The 16,759-nt window shown below is 43.4% G+C and overlaps 1 protein-coding gene across 4 annotated transcripts in view; it reads left to right on the forward strand.

Moving 5' to 3' along the window:
- Positions 1-16,759, forward strand: part of DEPTOR (DEP domain containing MTOR interacting protein) — a 125,643-nt gene that overhangs the window by 93,672 nt on the left and 15,212 nt on the right. Inside the window, exon 9 of one of the 4 annotated variants that reach the window (XM_016156635.2) lies at positions 11,450-14,512. The exons of 2 other annotated variants lie outside the window; for them this stretch is intronic. In XM_016156635.2, the coding sequence (XP_016012121.1) occupies positions 11,450-11,455 (6 nt within the window). In that variant the 3' untranslated portion in view covers positions 11,456-14,512. One more of the 4 variants, XM_016156628.2, reaches the window with a different exon arrangement.

The following is a 16,759-nucleotide window of genomic DNA, read 5'->3' on the forward strand; positions in this document are numbered from 1 at the left end:
TTGTCCCTCACCATGAAATTCAGATACTACAGGTATAATATGTACCTGTTTATGTCCTGTGTGTGTGTGCACATGCTTTATATATAAAAGAGAAAGATTGTTTTTCACTTTCTGAGAGGTAGCTTTTTTTCCCCCTTTGAGTTAAGCCAGCCCCAGTGAAAATGCATGAGTTAGGTGAGGAAAGTTCAAGAACTTGATAAAATTCTGTTTTAAATTGAGTCAGTTTTACTATGACAAAATGCACAGCTTTTAAGTGTGTAGTCTGATAAATTTTGTCAAAGTGTACACCTGGGTAACTACCAATCCAACACAGAGCACTTCCTGCATGCCAGGAAGTTCCCTCGGCCTTCTTTCCAGTCAGTCTCCTCCCACCAAAGGCAACCACTGTTATGATTTCTGTTACCACGAAGTAGTTTAGGATTTCAGAGTCAGACAGAATCCTGGCTCCACTCCTCAGGCCTCTGCGCTGTGAGGTTCGGCAAATTATTTCTTTTCTCTAGGTCTTGTTCTCATCAGCTAAATGAGGACATATGTGGAGTCTTCCTCGCAGTATGAATCGTGGGGCACAGCTCTAAGAGGCTTTTGGCTGCATCCAGATATAGGACGAGCCTGAGGGTTTCTTCTCTCCTGGAAATTTTTCTTGAGTCCCCTGGGCTCCAACCTTCCCAGTCTAAATTGCCCTTTGCCTCGTGACCCAAGATTTCTGTCCAGTCCTCCCATTTCCCCTGCGTCTCTGCTCCTCAGCTCATCTAGAAAATGGATGCCACACTCTGCCTGGATACTGAGGACACAAGGTCCTTTTTGACTGACTTCGTCTGGTGACCCTATTACTGGCACTCCCTGTCCCCCACTCGGAAATCTCCCAGAAGCATGTCTGACTTCTCCTAGCCAGTCGCTCTCCCTCCTTCCATCTGACCCATCACACGCCCTTTCTCTTGTGGCCAGTCCCGTCTTCACCGAGGACTCCGGTTCCCAGTTTGTGCCTGGCGTTGGGTCCTGTGACAAACGGCCTAGATTTAGGCGTCAGACACTGGGTGTTTGAGTCCCAACATCAACCCTTCTGTTGGACCCAGCCTCACGACTCCAAGTCTAATCTAAGCCTCAAATTCACCTTTAAACTGGCACTTGGAGTGGTCACAATTAAATGAAATGTCTCCTAGCACAGTAGCTGCCTCATAATAAACACGCTGTAGATGTTTGTAGGCATCATTTATTATACTGTTGTAATCATTGTATTGCTCTGAGTCTTCAGGCTGATTCTTCCTTAAATAAGTTTATAAACATATAACACACAGTAACAAAACAGTAGCTGAAACGGGGTGTCGTGGGGAACAAGGTTTATGTCATCATATGCTTCTGCCATATTTTACTATGCTGGCGCAATTCTATCATTTTCTTAGAAATGCTAAACCTCCTTTTCTCATCTTAAAATGGCAATGATAATTGCTTCATGACATAACTCTGAGGATAAATAAGAAAATGTGGGTGAAGTATCAAGCCCATGCCTGTCATGTGGTAGGCTTTCAAAGACTGTCGTCTAACATATTTTTTCAAATATAGGGTGTATTGATCATGAGATGTGACCCAATTTCAGAGTTGTTCCAGTGTACATCTTAGAATCAGCGATTCCTGGCATTGTACCAAGTTCCGGCCCTGCCGACTGCTACACTCATCTCAGTGGGTTTGTTTTTGCTCACTGCTAAGCTTGTTTAATGTTAAGTTGAAACTAAACGCTTTCATTCAAAACTATGGAAAAAGTCATTTTTTACAAAGCAAAGACATGACAAGTTTTCGAAATGTCTTGGTATAATCCTGAGCAGCTCCTAAATTGGTCTGCTGTGGGCTGCCATACTGGTTTTCTTGGTGCTGGATCCCTGGAGATGCTGCCAGGTGTAACATCAAGGGACTCCTCCCCCAGCACCACCAGCACACCGACCGATACCTGAGATAAATTCAAAGCTATCCCAACCAAGGCTGGAACATCTCTTTCCAAAGCCATACTCCCGGATTTATCCGTGACCAATGCAAGTATCTTGGAAAGTAAAGATACATATAACAGTGTCTTTACTGTTGGCATTGCTATGTGACTTACAGAAGATTCGCAATTTGGGGTTGTGTATCAGCTATAATTAGGTTCCTTTATGAGTGACATAAGATCCTCCAAAACAACGATTAAGACTAGTATTTCTTTGTCGTGCAAAAGCTGGAAGGAAGTCAAGTCCAAGGCTGAGTAGTGTCTCTCTGGTGTCTGGTCTCCTATTTTGTAGTTTCACTTTGTTCAGCTTCCATTCCCAAGGGTACTTCATGATCTAGAATGGCTGCTGGAACTCTAGCCATCAGGTTTGCATTCCAGCTACTCATAAAGGAAGAAGGGAAGCAGAAGGGCACTATTCCTCTTTTAATGATACTTTCAGGAAGTTGTGCACAACACTTCTCTTCATATGTCATTGATCAGAACATAACCACACATGGCCACATTGTGATACAAGAGAATCTGGGAAATGTTGAGTTTTTTCTAGGTGAATGTTATGGGTTGAACTGTTTCCCCCCAATAAGAGACATATTGAAGTCCTATGTGGCCTTATCTGGAAATAGGATCTTGACAAGTGGTCAAGGTAAGATGAGGTCATTAGGTTAGGCCCTAGTCCAGTATGACTGGTATCTTTAAAAAGGGAGGGGGACTTGGAAATAGGGACAGATATGCACACAAGAAAGACAATGTGGAGGCACATGGAAAAGGTGGCCAGGTGACTGGAGCGATATATCTAAAAGCCCAGGAATGCCAAGGATTGTCAGCAAACACAGGAAGCTAGAAGATGCAAGGATCTTCCCCTCAAGCCATCAGAGAGAGCCTGGCCCTGCTGATACCTTAATTCCATCTTTCAAGCCTCCAGAACTATGAGGCAATGGATTTCTGTTGTTTTAAGCTACCCAGTTTTCGGTATTTGTTATGGCATCCCTGGGAAATTAACACAATGGCTGTGTGTTCAGAAAAAAAAATGGAGGTTCTATTAATAAAGAGGAAGGGGGCAACTAATAATTTCTGCCATTGACCAGAAAAAGCTAAGCAAACATCCTTCAACAAATATTTATTGAGTGCCTACTGCATGTGTGGACCTAGTGGTGAGCAAAGCCAGTGAGGTCCCTGTCCTCATGGAGCTTTGGGTCAAGTGATGGGACAGATATTAATTATTCACACAAATACTTAATTATAAACGGTGATATGTGTGTTTGGTAGGAACATTACCGGGTGCAAGACTTGGGGGTCTCAGATACAAATTTTCTTAGGTTTTCACCTTTCATTTTCAAAATTCCATGACGAAGGCTATAAAGTGGTGTGCTGAGTCTGTCATTTTGCCGTTAGCTACAGTCTCTTAATTTCCACCCACCATTTTTGTTCTGCCAGATGAAATCAAATATGGTTGGTATTACAGTTACAGCCTGTGAGAAAAAGCGGAATGATGGAAAGCAAAATAGGAAAACATTCACTTGCCAGGGTCAGATCCCTGGGACAGGAATCATAGATGCCGAGTTGATTGAATGCTTTGTTTTGCACATTCCTGTTCCTCCTCCAGTCTCTTCCATCTCAGTAAATACCACTCCCATCCTCCCAGTTGTTTGGGCCAAAGGCCTAGAAGTCATGCTTGCTTTTCTGAAAACTTCTCTGTTTAATTCAGGAGACTTCCAAAATGCATCTCGAATGCGTTTGTTTTCCTTCATTTCCCCAAATTCAAACCACTGTCAGTCTCTCACCAGAGCTGCTGTGGCCCTAACCGTTCTTACATCTGTTCTTGCAGCCTCATGATCCATTCCCCAGGTAGCGGCCGGCAGAAGTCAGCTTCTGCCACTCGCCTGCTTGAGATCCTTCACTGGTGTCACATATCCATTTAGGATAAACTCTGAAAACCTTACCGCGGACCACACGGCCCCACATGACCTGACCTCCACCTGGGCTTTCAGATCTGATCTCCTTGCTACTGTCTGCCTTGCTCATGCCTCTGTTATCATCACCTTTTAATGCCTCAGGCCAGCGATTGCTTCCTATGCATAGGGATTGTGCACTTGCCGTTCCTTCCCCCTCGAATCCTCTTCTCAAGGCTTTCCACAGTGTGCCTCCTTATCTTTTACACCCCACTTTACCTGTCTCCTCCTTTTTATGTTGGATGTAAATTCTTCATAGGATTTCTATCCACATTGGCTGGAATTGTGTTGTGTGGTCACTTCACAGGGGGCCGGGAATTTGAGTATTTCATTTTCCAGTTTTAATAGGACAAAAGAAAGAGAAGTTGGGATGACGTAAGGTGAATGAAACTCATAGTACCTGCCAGAGCCCCTAATTTCTCTCATGCCTCCCTGTTTATTTATTTTGCAGGTACATATTTATTTTCTTTTAGCTCTAGGACGTAGGCTCTATGAGTACAAGGATTGTATCTAATTTTTTTTTGTACCGCATGCTAAATAAATATTTACTGAGTCAATAAATTAATTTCTGTGGCTGGAGGCCGTGGGGACTCTAGTCTAGGTGCTGTTTCTGCTTTACTAGAGTGAAAATGCTTGTTAGAATAGCAGGTAGCCAGTGGAATTAAATTCCAGCACCTACCACACATCACATGACACTTAGTAGGTGCTCACATTTTTTTTTTTTTACTCCCAATGAACTAATTCTATTTATTTTTATTCGAGTCTGACAATACTATAAGGTATTAAATCAGTTCTTGGAAGCTGATTCCCAATGATTTATCATTATATTCTAAGACAGATGGACAAATAAAAAATGTGCTGCAGCCCAAAAGCAAGAAGATAATTTGCATGAAAGTTCATAGCATCACGTCTGGTACAAAGCTGGTTCTCATATATATATTTTTTTTTTCGTAAGAATTCGAGCACGTGCAGATCTTATAGTGTTTCATTCAGATATAGTGGCAGACAGCACTGAACATACTTGCATAAAAAGGTAGCTTTTCCATTTTGCATTCTTGGGCACGTGGCCCACGCTTTCAGTAGCTTTAGTGAAGAACGAGTGAAACGGTCCCAGGGTCAATTAAAGCGACATTTGGCGGGTGATGCTACATGTTCGGCGCCATGGTAGGTTCGTTATCTCTGTTTTATCATTCACAATAACTATTCCTAGACATAGGTATTTTCTCCATTTTTACGGATGGGGAAAAAAATGAGTTTCAGAGGGGTTAACAATTTGGCTAATGTTAAGACTTGTGTAGGAATTCAGATATGCCTGCATCTAGATCCTGTGCTTTGGAGCTTTTATTTTATATTGTGGAACTGATTACATCAAGAGAATATATAGGCCAAAAAATACTCTTGATGCCGGAGGGATTTAGACGACCCTGCGCCCAGAAGCGTAGTATTGCATTTGGGACCACTCTGTGTTGGCTTTCATTGTATTGCTATGTCCTCCAAGAACACATACTGACAGGTGACATTCTTGTGTGGTAAGAAATCCAAGGCCATAAAATGTTTAAAAGTGAAAGGACTGAGGTTTGGAAACGAGAAAGAATGTGTCCTTGACTCTGAACTTTCTGTATCTCAAGGATTTGATCGGCTCAAATTGTGTTGATCTTTAGGATGTAATATGAGACTCAGCATCTGAGCTGGGCTCCTGAATGAGTGTTTTCTGTCGGCAAGAAGCCCCAAAGCGCGAACCCTACTTGGTCATGATAGCAAAGTGGAGATCCTGATGATGTGATTACAGACAGCCTTCAGCGAAGTCTGTGCTGAGCATCACCAGACACCTGTTCCATTTAGAGTGTGAGTATCTGGTTTTTCCTTATTCAGTGTTTTTCTGACACTGGTTCAAGTTCATATTCTGGCCGAGCCCCATCTTTAGTCTTGTCTGTCTTTGCCCTGAGACTTTATATCGTGCCCCATCAGTCCATCGGCCCCCATGCACAAACATACTCTCCAGGTCTGTGGACATCACCTTCAAACTAGTTTGACTTCTGAGAAGTGTCAGAAGTCACCGACAATTTCTAATCATCACTGGCTAGTCTTTATTCTTGGCTCTTTCCAGGATTTTGTATTAGGTTGATTTATAGATGAAATATGTTTTGAAATTCACCCATACATTAATATCTGTTGGAATTTTAACACCAATGGTAGTATTATTTGTACTACCAACAATCAGGAACTGAGAGCTAGAAAGATTTTGCTGGTTCTTAACATTATTTGGGGGTCATTTGCTTCTTTGAGAATCCCATGACAGTTATGAACCCTCTTCCCAGAAAAAAAAAAGGGGGTGTATATGTGTGACATTTCCATACAGTTTAATGGTGTTTGTGGATCATCTGAAACTTATGTATGGACCATACCCCAGGATAAGAATCTTTAAGGGCAACCTCCCAGTGTAAGCTCCTCTTTTCATAGGTAAAGAAAACGAGGCCCACAGAAGTGAAATGACTTAATCTGGCGTGAGTGAGATACAATCAGAACCAGGAGCTGATCCCTCTTGGCCATAGTGGTAAATGAGATGTGTGTAATAGATCGACTTCAATGCTTGGCCCATTGGGGACCCTATTTATATTATTTCCATCCTTCTTCTACTCCACTCCTGCCATCGTAGTATTTCAGTAACTAATATTAAGTGTTTATCATCGTTTTTAATAATAACAGTGCCTTGCTTTTGTGAGGCACGTGTCAGATAATGTTACCTTTATCATTTTAGTCTCATGACTTCCGGAAATAGAAGTGAGTGAGTGCAATTAACTCTGTTTTACAAGTAAGAAAATCAAGACCCAAGTACGTTGCTCAGGGCTAGGTAGAGAGTGAATTCCAGCTCTTCCTGTGCCATGAATTCTACTTTGAGGTCCTGGGCTTACTTAAAGTCCTCTTGTTTAAAACGAGCATAAGCAAGAACAAAAAAGATGCTTGAATGGGCCCAAACCAGTGTGTCTCAACCCTCACTGTACCTCGACATCACCTGGGAAACCCTTTGAAAATACAGGTTCAGTTGGTCTGGGGCAGGGCCCAAGCATTGGCACCTTTCGGAAACTCCCAAGTGATTTTGGCAGCCACGAGTGCCGCCGCCTCCCATCCCAGACCTCTTAAAAGATGGATACGAAGCCGTCAGATCCCTCGTGTTGCTGGATGAGGGGCTGCGTGGTTTTTTATGCCTCAAATTCCAACGGAAGGCGGTGTCCCACAGTCGATTTTAAAATCCATTGGGAAGGAAGGCGTTTGGATGATGTGCTTGGAGTACCAGTGATAAACACATTTGGAAAGATATTAGCACCAGTCGATGTCAAAATTCGCACGGAGCAAAACAAGCAAAGCAGCAGCCCCGAACCTCGGTCGCACTGTCTTCCCGCCCACGTCGCTCACGTTGTCACCTTCGCTGCTTCGAATCGTCACGGCTGTGCTGTGTGGCATTCACGCTTCCCCTCAGCGCCAGGGTGAAGCACAGCTCTTGTGGCCTGCCCCGTCCCCAGGGAGGGGATTTCAGGATGGGGTCCCAGCCCCCTTTGATGGCGAGGCTGCCGGTGAACAGCGGTGGCCTGTTGCCTGGGAAGGTCCCACCGTGTCCTTTTCTCTTGGAGCAGCAGAGGCTTTTGAAGGCAAGCGGATACCGTGCTGCATCCTGTTGCAAGGAAAGCTTAGGTTGATGGGGGTCAATTGCATATTAATTCAAATACGCTTTGGGTCTTCAGTTTTTTTAAAAAGATGGATGTTTCTGTGCTGAGGAGAAAATGTTTACTTTTTTCTTCCCTCTTCCTACCTAGTCCTGTAACCACCCAGATTTGGCAGAAGTTGTGCTGACTGATAGAAAGTTCACTGAGCAAGGTTTTAAATGAGGCTTTCTCGATGGGGTGAGGAAAGCCAGCGATCTGCATACGGGGTCCCACAGAGCCCCTCTGCACCTCGGAGCAGAAAGCTGGCTTTGTCAGGACCATGTGTGACCAGCTGTGGGACCACAGCGCCCTAAGGAAACTGCTTCGGGTCGGGCGGCCGCCTGTGTGTCCCCGCGGCTGGGGTTGATGGGATCGAGTTTTGCTTCACAGAGCCAGAGTCAAGACCAGGCACACCCTCTAACTCAGAGACGGCATGACTGCCTCCCGTCCTCGCCAGGTCAGCGCAGGCAGAGTACCGTGGGGTACCCGTATCTGCATAAGCTGGACTCCTGGGCCACAGGCCCATGTGCGGAATACGATGTCGCGTGTCCCAGACTCTGGCGAGTCTCAAGCCACTCTCTTAAGAAGCCTATCTTGTGGAAATAGGAACTATGCAGAGAGAAATAGCTGGGAGATATGCACATTTGTCTATAATGAGGCGTTTCGATGTGTAGTAACAGTTTCAGGCCCAGCGTCCCCCACTTTCCCCATCACCCCTGCATCAATGACTCTCAAAGTGAACTTCACCCAAGTCCTCCCAGAGCCCCGGCCCCCGCGTTCCGTCCTGGACACTGGCGCCGGCGTACCGTTTTGGCATGGTATTGTCTCCGAGTCCGTACTCATCTTTGCCTTAAACCTGCTCCCCTTCTTAATTCTCAGCCTCCATCTTCACACCTGCCAGCACTGCCTACCTATGCAGGGAGCTTCCAGTTTTATGCCTCCCTTAGATTCCCACCACCACGACTTGAGCTCTGACTCTTTCATCCTCTGTGTCAAGCCTGGGCGACTAGTTCCTCATTCGCACTTCTTTTAGAGGACGTGGCGGCGGGCATGAGATGTCTCGTTAGCGGGGCTGGCAATTGGGAGGGAGGGCTGGACACAGGCAGAGGGGGCGAGGACAAGCTGGGAAGTCCCGGCTTCCGCCTCTCTCTCTCACCTCACAGGAAGGTGAGGACAAGCTGCCATCCATCGACGTCTCTGTGTGTGTATTAATAGCTTCTTAGTCCTACTGCTTTCATATTCCCTGGACCCTCAGCAAACTTCTCCGTTGTTTGTGGTTCCCAAACCTTTATTCCTGGTTGGGTGACCCTAGTTTTCATTCCTGAAGGGTCTAGAATGGGGCTGTAAGGGAAGCTGATGAAGAAATCTCTGCAAGGCTGTGACCTCGATGGCTGGTGGGGGCCTTGAAGCCACTGTTGGTCATCAGAGCTGCCATTCAGGGGGAACAGATGTGGGGCGGCACAGAGCAAGGATGCGCTGGGCCTCCTCCACGGCAGCCTGCATCAGCCTCCCCCGTGTTTAACCATGGCAACCGTGGGTGGTGTTCCCGGCTTTACTTCCACCTTCCAGGTATTATGCTGATTTCTTGTGGTCAAGTTGAACCTGGAACTGCACCGGAAAGGGAATCTGGGACTTGTAGTTCTAGCTTGGTCACCACAAAGCTCCGCCTTATTTATACTCATGTTCTTCCTAATGTCTGACCCACAGAATGGGGCCTCAGGACAAGGATGAGGAAGGGATGGGGAGAATGAGTATGAGATCCACCCAGGAAGGAAGAGGAGAAGATGCCATGATAATTTCCTTGAATATTGTACATTGCACACGCTGCTGCATGTCGAATTATATTAACATGACCTAGAATTCCCCACCATTGTCTCCATAAACTATCTTTCTTGTTCCCTCTCGTTCCCTGAGGCAGGAACCCAAAAATGGATGAAGTGTTTAAGATAAGAGTCTTCTAGCCTTTTCTCCTCAAGCTGCTAAAAAGAACTGGTTCTAGCAAACTCTAGTTTTGAATACAAGATGGCTTATTTCAGCTACTTTACAAAAGATAGAAGAAATAGGGCTGAGTTAAGTCTGGCCATCTGGAAAACTTTCCTGGGAGCATTTCTCAATGCCCAGAATGGAAGTCAATTTTCCAGGGTAAGCCTATGAATTAATCACTTTCTTGCGTAAAGACTGAGAAGAGTTTTGTCCTGGCTCAGGATCCAGTGGTTTGGCATTAGAAGTAGACATTCACAGGGCTGGGAGCTGGAGTGTAGACTACACGGTGTAACTGCATGTCTGCTATCCTTTAAGGGGATCCCAGGGAAAAGGAACCAGTTACTGCCGAGCATCACACTGGTCACAGAGCTCTTGGCTTAGTGTGTGTACTCTCCTCTAATCTTTGTCACAACCCAATGAGCTGGATGTTAGCTATATTTTACAGTTCAGGTTGAAAGGGTTTGGGCCATAGCCTCTGGTTGTGCAACTGAATGTCAGTCAAGAGCCAAACCAGCCCAGGTCTGTCTGCTCCAGAGCCCCAGTCTTGCCCTTATATCATGGGGCCCTTCCAATGTGTTGAAATTACTTTATTTTCCTGGTTCTCAATCTCCATTTGGTTAGACTTGGCAAAATATGTTACCAACTCTGCTAGGGGATAGGTGTTTCTTTAGGAATAGAGATGTTGGAGGGAACCCCAGTCTTCAAATTCACACAGTTCTCTGGGACTGGTGCGCAAAGCACCCAAAGGTGGCATGATCCAGAATACAGCACACTGGGCCACACCTGCTGTTTATCGCTAGACCATGGGATGTGGGAGGCTTTACTCCTCATCCTAAGCCAAGTCAGTGTGACACTTTTTTTTCTTGACACTCTCAATTCTTCATCACAAGTTCTTGAACTGACACAGTCTTGAGTAGCCTGATTCGGGGCCCCCTGTTCATTCCCCTCCCTGCCCCCCGACTACTTGGTCTTAGATCCTGAATGTAGCCACAGAGGCTGATAGAATAAGCACCCGGAGCATTGGTTCCCTCCTCTGCGGGCACTCAGCTCCCATTAGCTGTAATGAATACTATGTAAGATTGTTCGGCCATATCTCACCACACTCATGCTCAGTCCTATTTATAATTCTTGTGCTTTTCTCACCAAAAGCAGCCAAAAAAGTGGCCTGTGTGTCTCTGCAAAGTGCCCACACAAACATCTTCTTCTTAGCCCAGATCAGAGCAGCAACACCACTTCAGAAGAAAAATAAGGGGAATGAGACTTTGGCTTCCCTTACAGGTTAGATAATGTCAGCATCACACTGCAGGTCATCCCTTATGAACCGAATACTATACGAAGAACATGTCGCGTTTGTGAAAACAAAGGTATAATGATGCAATTATTTGCCTGATGACTCAATCATGTTAATGTGTACTGCATCTCATTGAATGATCTTTTAAAACCTTCGGTATATTATATTCGGTATAATTTTGCATCTGAGCATAATCCGGAAAAAAAGCATAACAATTTATGGGTGTTAAGTTGCCAATAGTAAACATTCTAAAGGTGAACAGATAATTGGGTAAAAGATTCTTGCGGAGGAAAGAATCTGGGTCAGGGTGGAAGTCTGACCTTCTGGGGCTTCTTTCCTTTTAGCTATAAGCTCCTGTGGGAGTCAATATGTGTGTCAAAAGTGAGTCTCCTGCTGTTCAAGGCTCCAGTGTGTCATCACAGGAATTCTAAGGAAATTCCTGTATCCACAGTGTGAGCCACGTTTGTTTGGGGAGCAGAGAGAGGGAGTAGGAGCGCAATTGCATATTCCTTGTGGTGTGAAGGCCCCCAGGTGACACACGCCTTTCTTTTAGGAGTAAAGGGGAGGACATGGGACCTCACGGTTATAATGTGCAGGCGTTGCTTCTCTTCAGGGCCCGAATGCTTCTTACAACCTTGTGAATCACCAGCGTGAGAGTATACTATCTGCCCTTAGCACAGGTGGGTCTCAGCAGGGGTCCTAGTGTGATCGTGAGCTGCCTGTGAGAAGGTGATGGGAAGCACGGGGTAAGCCACACATCCTCCATTCAGCCGAGTCCACGTCTCCGGAGAGTGTCCCTGGGAAGGCCACTTTCTTCCTAATGCTGGGCACCCGAGTGCTGCAAACTGAACCAGGGCCCCTCATGCCTTCCCCTTTTTTTGCGGGTGCCACAGTCTCCCCCCAGTTTACACCAGCAGCAGCAGCAGCAGCAGAGCGAAGTGGAGCAAGGGTGAGACTAGGTCTGACACAGGCCTCCGGGCCATTTGGGCTGGCAGGGTAGGTTCTGTTTGAAACCAAGCAGGCGCTTTGAATTTCTCAATTTGAAACAAAACTTCTTTAGGGTTGCTTTCTGTTGTTGCTGTTTTATTGTGAAAGAAAGTCATTCTTACATATGGTTGGCTTCCCTTCAAGACTCATTGGGCAGTCTGTTCTTGGGAGAACTGCGTTGCCATACAGCAAGCGTCAAATGCGTAAAACTGAGGGGAAGACTAATTCTCTGGAGAGAGAATCCTGTGTTTGTCCAAGAACTGGATCCCTGCCTCCTCCCACAGCTGTCACTCCCTAGCCAGCTGTGTATTTTGTGGAGAGATTTATGGGACCGAACCTACAGCTGCAAATGTTCTTTTTTTTTTTTTTTTCCAAGAACAGTTTTCTGCTATTGGAGTTGTTATGCGCTAAACATAGACACACAGTTTATTTACTACGGCAGCGCCCCAAACTCCCAAGTAATATCCTTGCTGAACGTAGACATCTTTGTAGATATAAAGCATTCAGCAGATATACGGAATTCATTCTATTGCTGTAACTAGCAAATCTTGACTTGGCTTATGTTCTGTGACGTTTGGAGAAGGACCATCCAGGAGTCTAGTTACATCGTATAACTCCTCCACTTCTGAAGTAACTCTGTTGAAGTGAGCGTCCTCTGGGCAGGATGGGAGATTCTTAACGGAATTCCACTGCTCTGTTTATTTTAGAATCATGTCGATATTTTACAGTGGCTTCTGGATTCTCTGTCCTTGCAGGGTTCTCTTGGATTGGGGAGAATTCTTTCTTTACACCCTGTATTGTTTATTTTCTTAACATCCTGTTTTGTTTATTTTCTTTTTGATCTCAATGAATAACTCCAACTCAAGATCTGTTTCCATTTCCCAAACCAGAACCCAAACTGGCTTTTCTGGTTATGACCCATGCAGACATTGCCTCTCTTTCAATGGTCTTGAAGGGGAGAAGAGAAAAACCAATATGTATTTAATATTCACTGGTATTAAACACTGGGCTTAGTACTTAATCAGTTTTAATCCTCATAATAAACTTGATCTCTATTTTACAGATGAGTAAAGTGTAACTCAGAGAATGTATAACTTGCCCAAAGTCATATAACTAATAAATTATCATGGAAACTATTTTTATTACACTAAATAGAAAATTTAAAAAATTATTTATGCACATTTCAAACTATTATAAAGTGTGCTACTAGTGAAACTACTACCCAGGAATTCTAAGAGGATAGATTAGTTATTTACTTTTGAAATTTATATAAAGTAATCATGTTGTAAGCATATTAGATACATTCTAGGCATGGAATTGCTGGGTCATCGTTTATACATATGTGTTACATGGGTTATGCCTAATTGTTCTATCCTTTATTGAAAGTGGAACAGAGTAGTCTCCAGCTGTCATTATTAAATAGTCCTTTTAGCCTTGAATTCTGTGAATTTTTCTTCATGTATTTTGGGGCTTTTTGTTAAGTATTACATTTGATATATAATTTTTTTTTTGGTATATATGTTCACAATTTTTATATCTTCTTGATGGATTGAACCTTTTATCATTGTAAAATCTGTAGTACTGACCTTATCATAAGTGCCCAATACTACTACTTAATAGAATATTGAAGATAGCTTTATGTCTTTTAGACCTTTTTTGTTGTTGTTTATGTACCTAAAACACAATGTGGCTCACATCTCACATTCTTTCATTTGTATTGTTCTTTACTTCAGTTTGCATATCTAAAAATAATGTCTTCTTCGCAAATTTAATGTAAGCAGACTCCTGGACAGTTTTGGCACATAAGTAACCAGCAAACTCAAATTGTTGTTAAAAGACAAGTCAATCACTCTAATAAATAGAAGAGGTGTTCTTTGTTTGTTTGTTGGGGGCGGGGGGTGTTGGCATAGAATCTCAGAGCTTAAAGCTTTCAAGTCCCTAATAAATATAATTTTTTTTTCAGCCAAATTTATCAGATGAAGAGCTCAAGCTTGGAGGAGTGAGAGTCGCATATTCGAAGTGACTCAGCCCCCTGAATACAGAGCTGAGACTAGAACTCAGCCTCCTGTTACATTTTCTCCATTATTCTGCTTAACTTTACCCTGGGGAAAATCCTCCTTGGGGAGGGAGGAAGGAAAGAGAGAATCCCGAGAAAAACTTCTTAGGAAATCCATTTATGCTGTGGATAAGCTAAGCTTTATAGCAAGTGAAAGGTGCCTAACATACAGCCTGTAATGCCCATGCTGTGGTGATCACCTGATACAACATTCGCACCCACCTACAGAAGACAGATGGTATATTGAATCTTCTGCTGTCCTGTTTCTACTGTAAAGCAAAGATTGCACAATGAGAAAGGAATGTGAGTGGCGTGGGTAATGCCAGTTAAAGGTACAGATTAGGTAACATAATCACCGACAAATGGTGTGGTTTAGGGCTTGCGTTGTTACCCAGGGCGACCTGTGCATCCTGCATTCATGCAGCGTCTTTCCTCCTAGAATCTTTAAAATCTTTGACTAGGAGTAACTAATCTTCACCTCACTCTAGCAGAAGAGAGGAGCTACCTGCAGAGAGAAGGACCTTCCTCCTTCTCCTGCGTATTACAAGGAAACATGGTTATTTGAACTGTGGTTGAAGGAAATAAGATGGCATATACCCCTGTTGGGGCCGGCCCAGATGTAAAGATTAGCCCAAGTTATTCCTAAAAAGAGTGAAAATGCTCCCTTATCTCCCCATCATTTTCTTTCCTGCTAATAATGATGGTGGTAATAATGATGATCAAGTGAACATTATTCCATTTTCAAGGATGGTAGGAGGAAAGATCAAATGCAGTATTCTTAAAGTATTCGCTGTGCGTAGGAAGTGCTTAGATACAGGTTGGGATGTTCATTTATGTGGCGTCGGTGCCAATTTTAGGGGAGCCAATTGCCTGTTACTCAGAGGAAGGGTAGCCTAGGGCTTAAATATAGGAGCTTGGAGTAAAAATCCTTGTTCCACCACTTAATTAACTACCTCCAGTTACTTCTGAATCTGGACACTTGACTGTGAAATAGGAGCAATAATATTCATAATAATAATGATAATAATTATATCTGCTTCATAGGATATATTGTGAATTCTAAATGAGATTATGCATGTAAAGAACTTTGGGAAAACATTGGTGTTCCTGTTAGCTATTTATTACAGTGCACCCATGCTCACTAGCAAGTTGTGGCCTAAGAAACTGTCCACACCTTCGACTTGCACACTGTTCTACATCGACTATAATAAAGATGGGTAGGGGGAAGAAGTTATGTAATACACGCTCACCTCTAGTACAAAACTAAGGAAGTGGGCACAGGCATGCTATCAAAAGAAATAAATCATTCGTAAAAAGACAGTGCTGCATTTAAAGGTGTATACTGTTGCTCTCTCGCCTCTTATATCAGACGAGGAATACGAGGGTATATGATTTGGAGCAAGGTTTAAAGAAATGGGGACGATCAAAATGTAACTTCTTAAACTTTAAAGCTCATTTGCTTTCAAATATTTCTTAATCTACTCATGATTGCCCTTGCTCTGGCTTAGCCTCTGCCTACCTTTGTTTTTGATACTTTGGCTATCGAAAGCCTCAGTCCTGAATCTCAGCAGGTCTGGTCATAGTATATATTTGCCATGTCAACAATTGAAAGACAATGGCTCACACATGGCTTTAAAAGTATAGGTTGGCAGCAGGTTTAGTTATTTTTGGTATTGTGTTTTGAATAACTTAGATATTATCTTTAAGCCTAAGTATTTTATATATTGTTATTAATTTTGAAGTCTGGAAGACAGCAAAATTTACCTCTGAAAATGAAATAGACTACAGGCGAGTAATAATTACAATAAAAATGAAATGTCAGCCTCCCTTTCGCACTTGAAGCTGTTAGTGGTCATGGTCATAGAATGCATGCTAATACTAATGGGTGTCGGCTGAGCATTTAAACTAACTTTTGGGAGAAAAAATTCTGGTAGGTACTTTAAAGTACTGTTTCTCAACATAGTGCTGTATCAGAATCACCTGATATGTTCAACGAAAATGCAAATTCTTGGGACCCACTCCCCAAAAGTTTGGCTTAGTAGGTCTTGGTCGAGATCTGAGAATTCACATATTCAGTAAGCCCCCAAAGTGACTCATATTTCCACCACAGTTTGAGGGCCATCATTTTATATTTGGGTATATTTTTCACTTAAGCCGTCGAACGGTGGAAACGGCTTAAATAATGTTGACTGAATGCATAGCTGGAACTTCTAAAAAAGCTTTCTCATTATTTGGTGCATTTATTGTCATAAGCAGCATTCAGATAAGATAGGCTGGATGCCTGGCGGGGGTCTGTGGAGGAGTTCTGCTTTTAGTGGGAGCTTATTCCGGTGATCTCTAGAATACATGCGCATGTTCTATTTGATCAAGAATTTAAGTATTAACTTGTACTTTACGTCTTGGTTTTGCTTTTTGTGTCTTTTGATTAGATAGCCTTCCAGACCCTACCAGGCAAGACTCAGCTCTTCCTGACTATTTTCTGTATCTCTCTGTGTCTATCTTTTTTGTTTTTATGACTCTGAAACATTATCTCTCTTGGTCTCTGTGTTGCTGCATGATTTGTTATTTTCAGGAAATCCTGAAGCAACCTTAACGTCGAATCTTTGTTCTTAAAGATGAGAGAGAGAGAGAGAGAGAGAGAGAGAGAGACCAGAGTAGCACTCACATAAATGCAGACATTTCAGAGCTGCAAGATTTCCATGGCAGTGAGAAGACACTTACATAATCATAGGTGTGGTGTTTCCCCCGAACCTCACTTCCACCGTAGATGAAACAATTGAATAATTGTGATGGCACTTCACCCATACAAAAACCAACGTG

The sequence above is a fragment of the Rousettus aegyptiacus genome, unplaced genomic scaffold, assembly GCF_014176215.1.
Source record: "Rousettus aegyptiacus isolate mRouAeg1 unplaced genomic scaffold, mRouAeg1.p scaffold_m13_p_15, whole genome shotgun sequence".
NCBI classification, from domain to species: domain Eukaryota; kingdom Metazoa; phylum Chordata; class Mammalia; order Chiroptera; family Pteropodidae; genus Rousettus; species Rousettus aegyptiacus.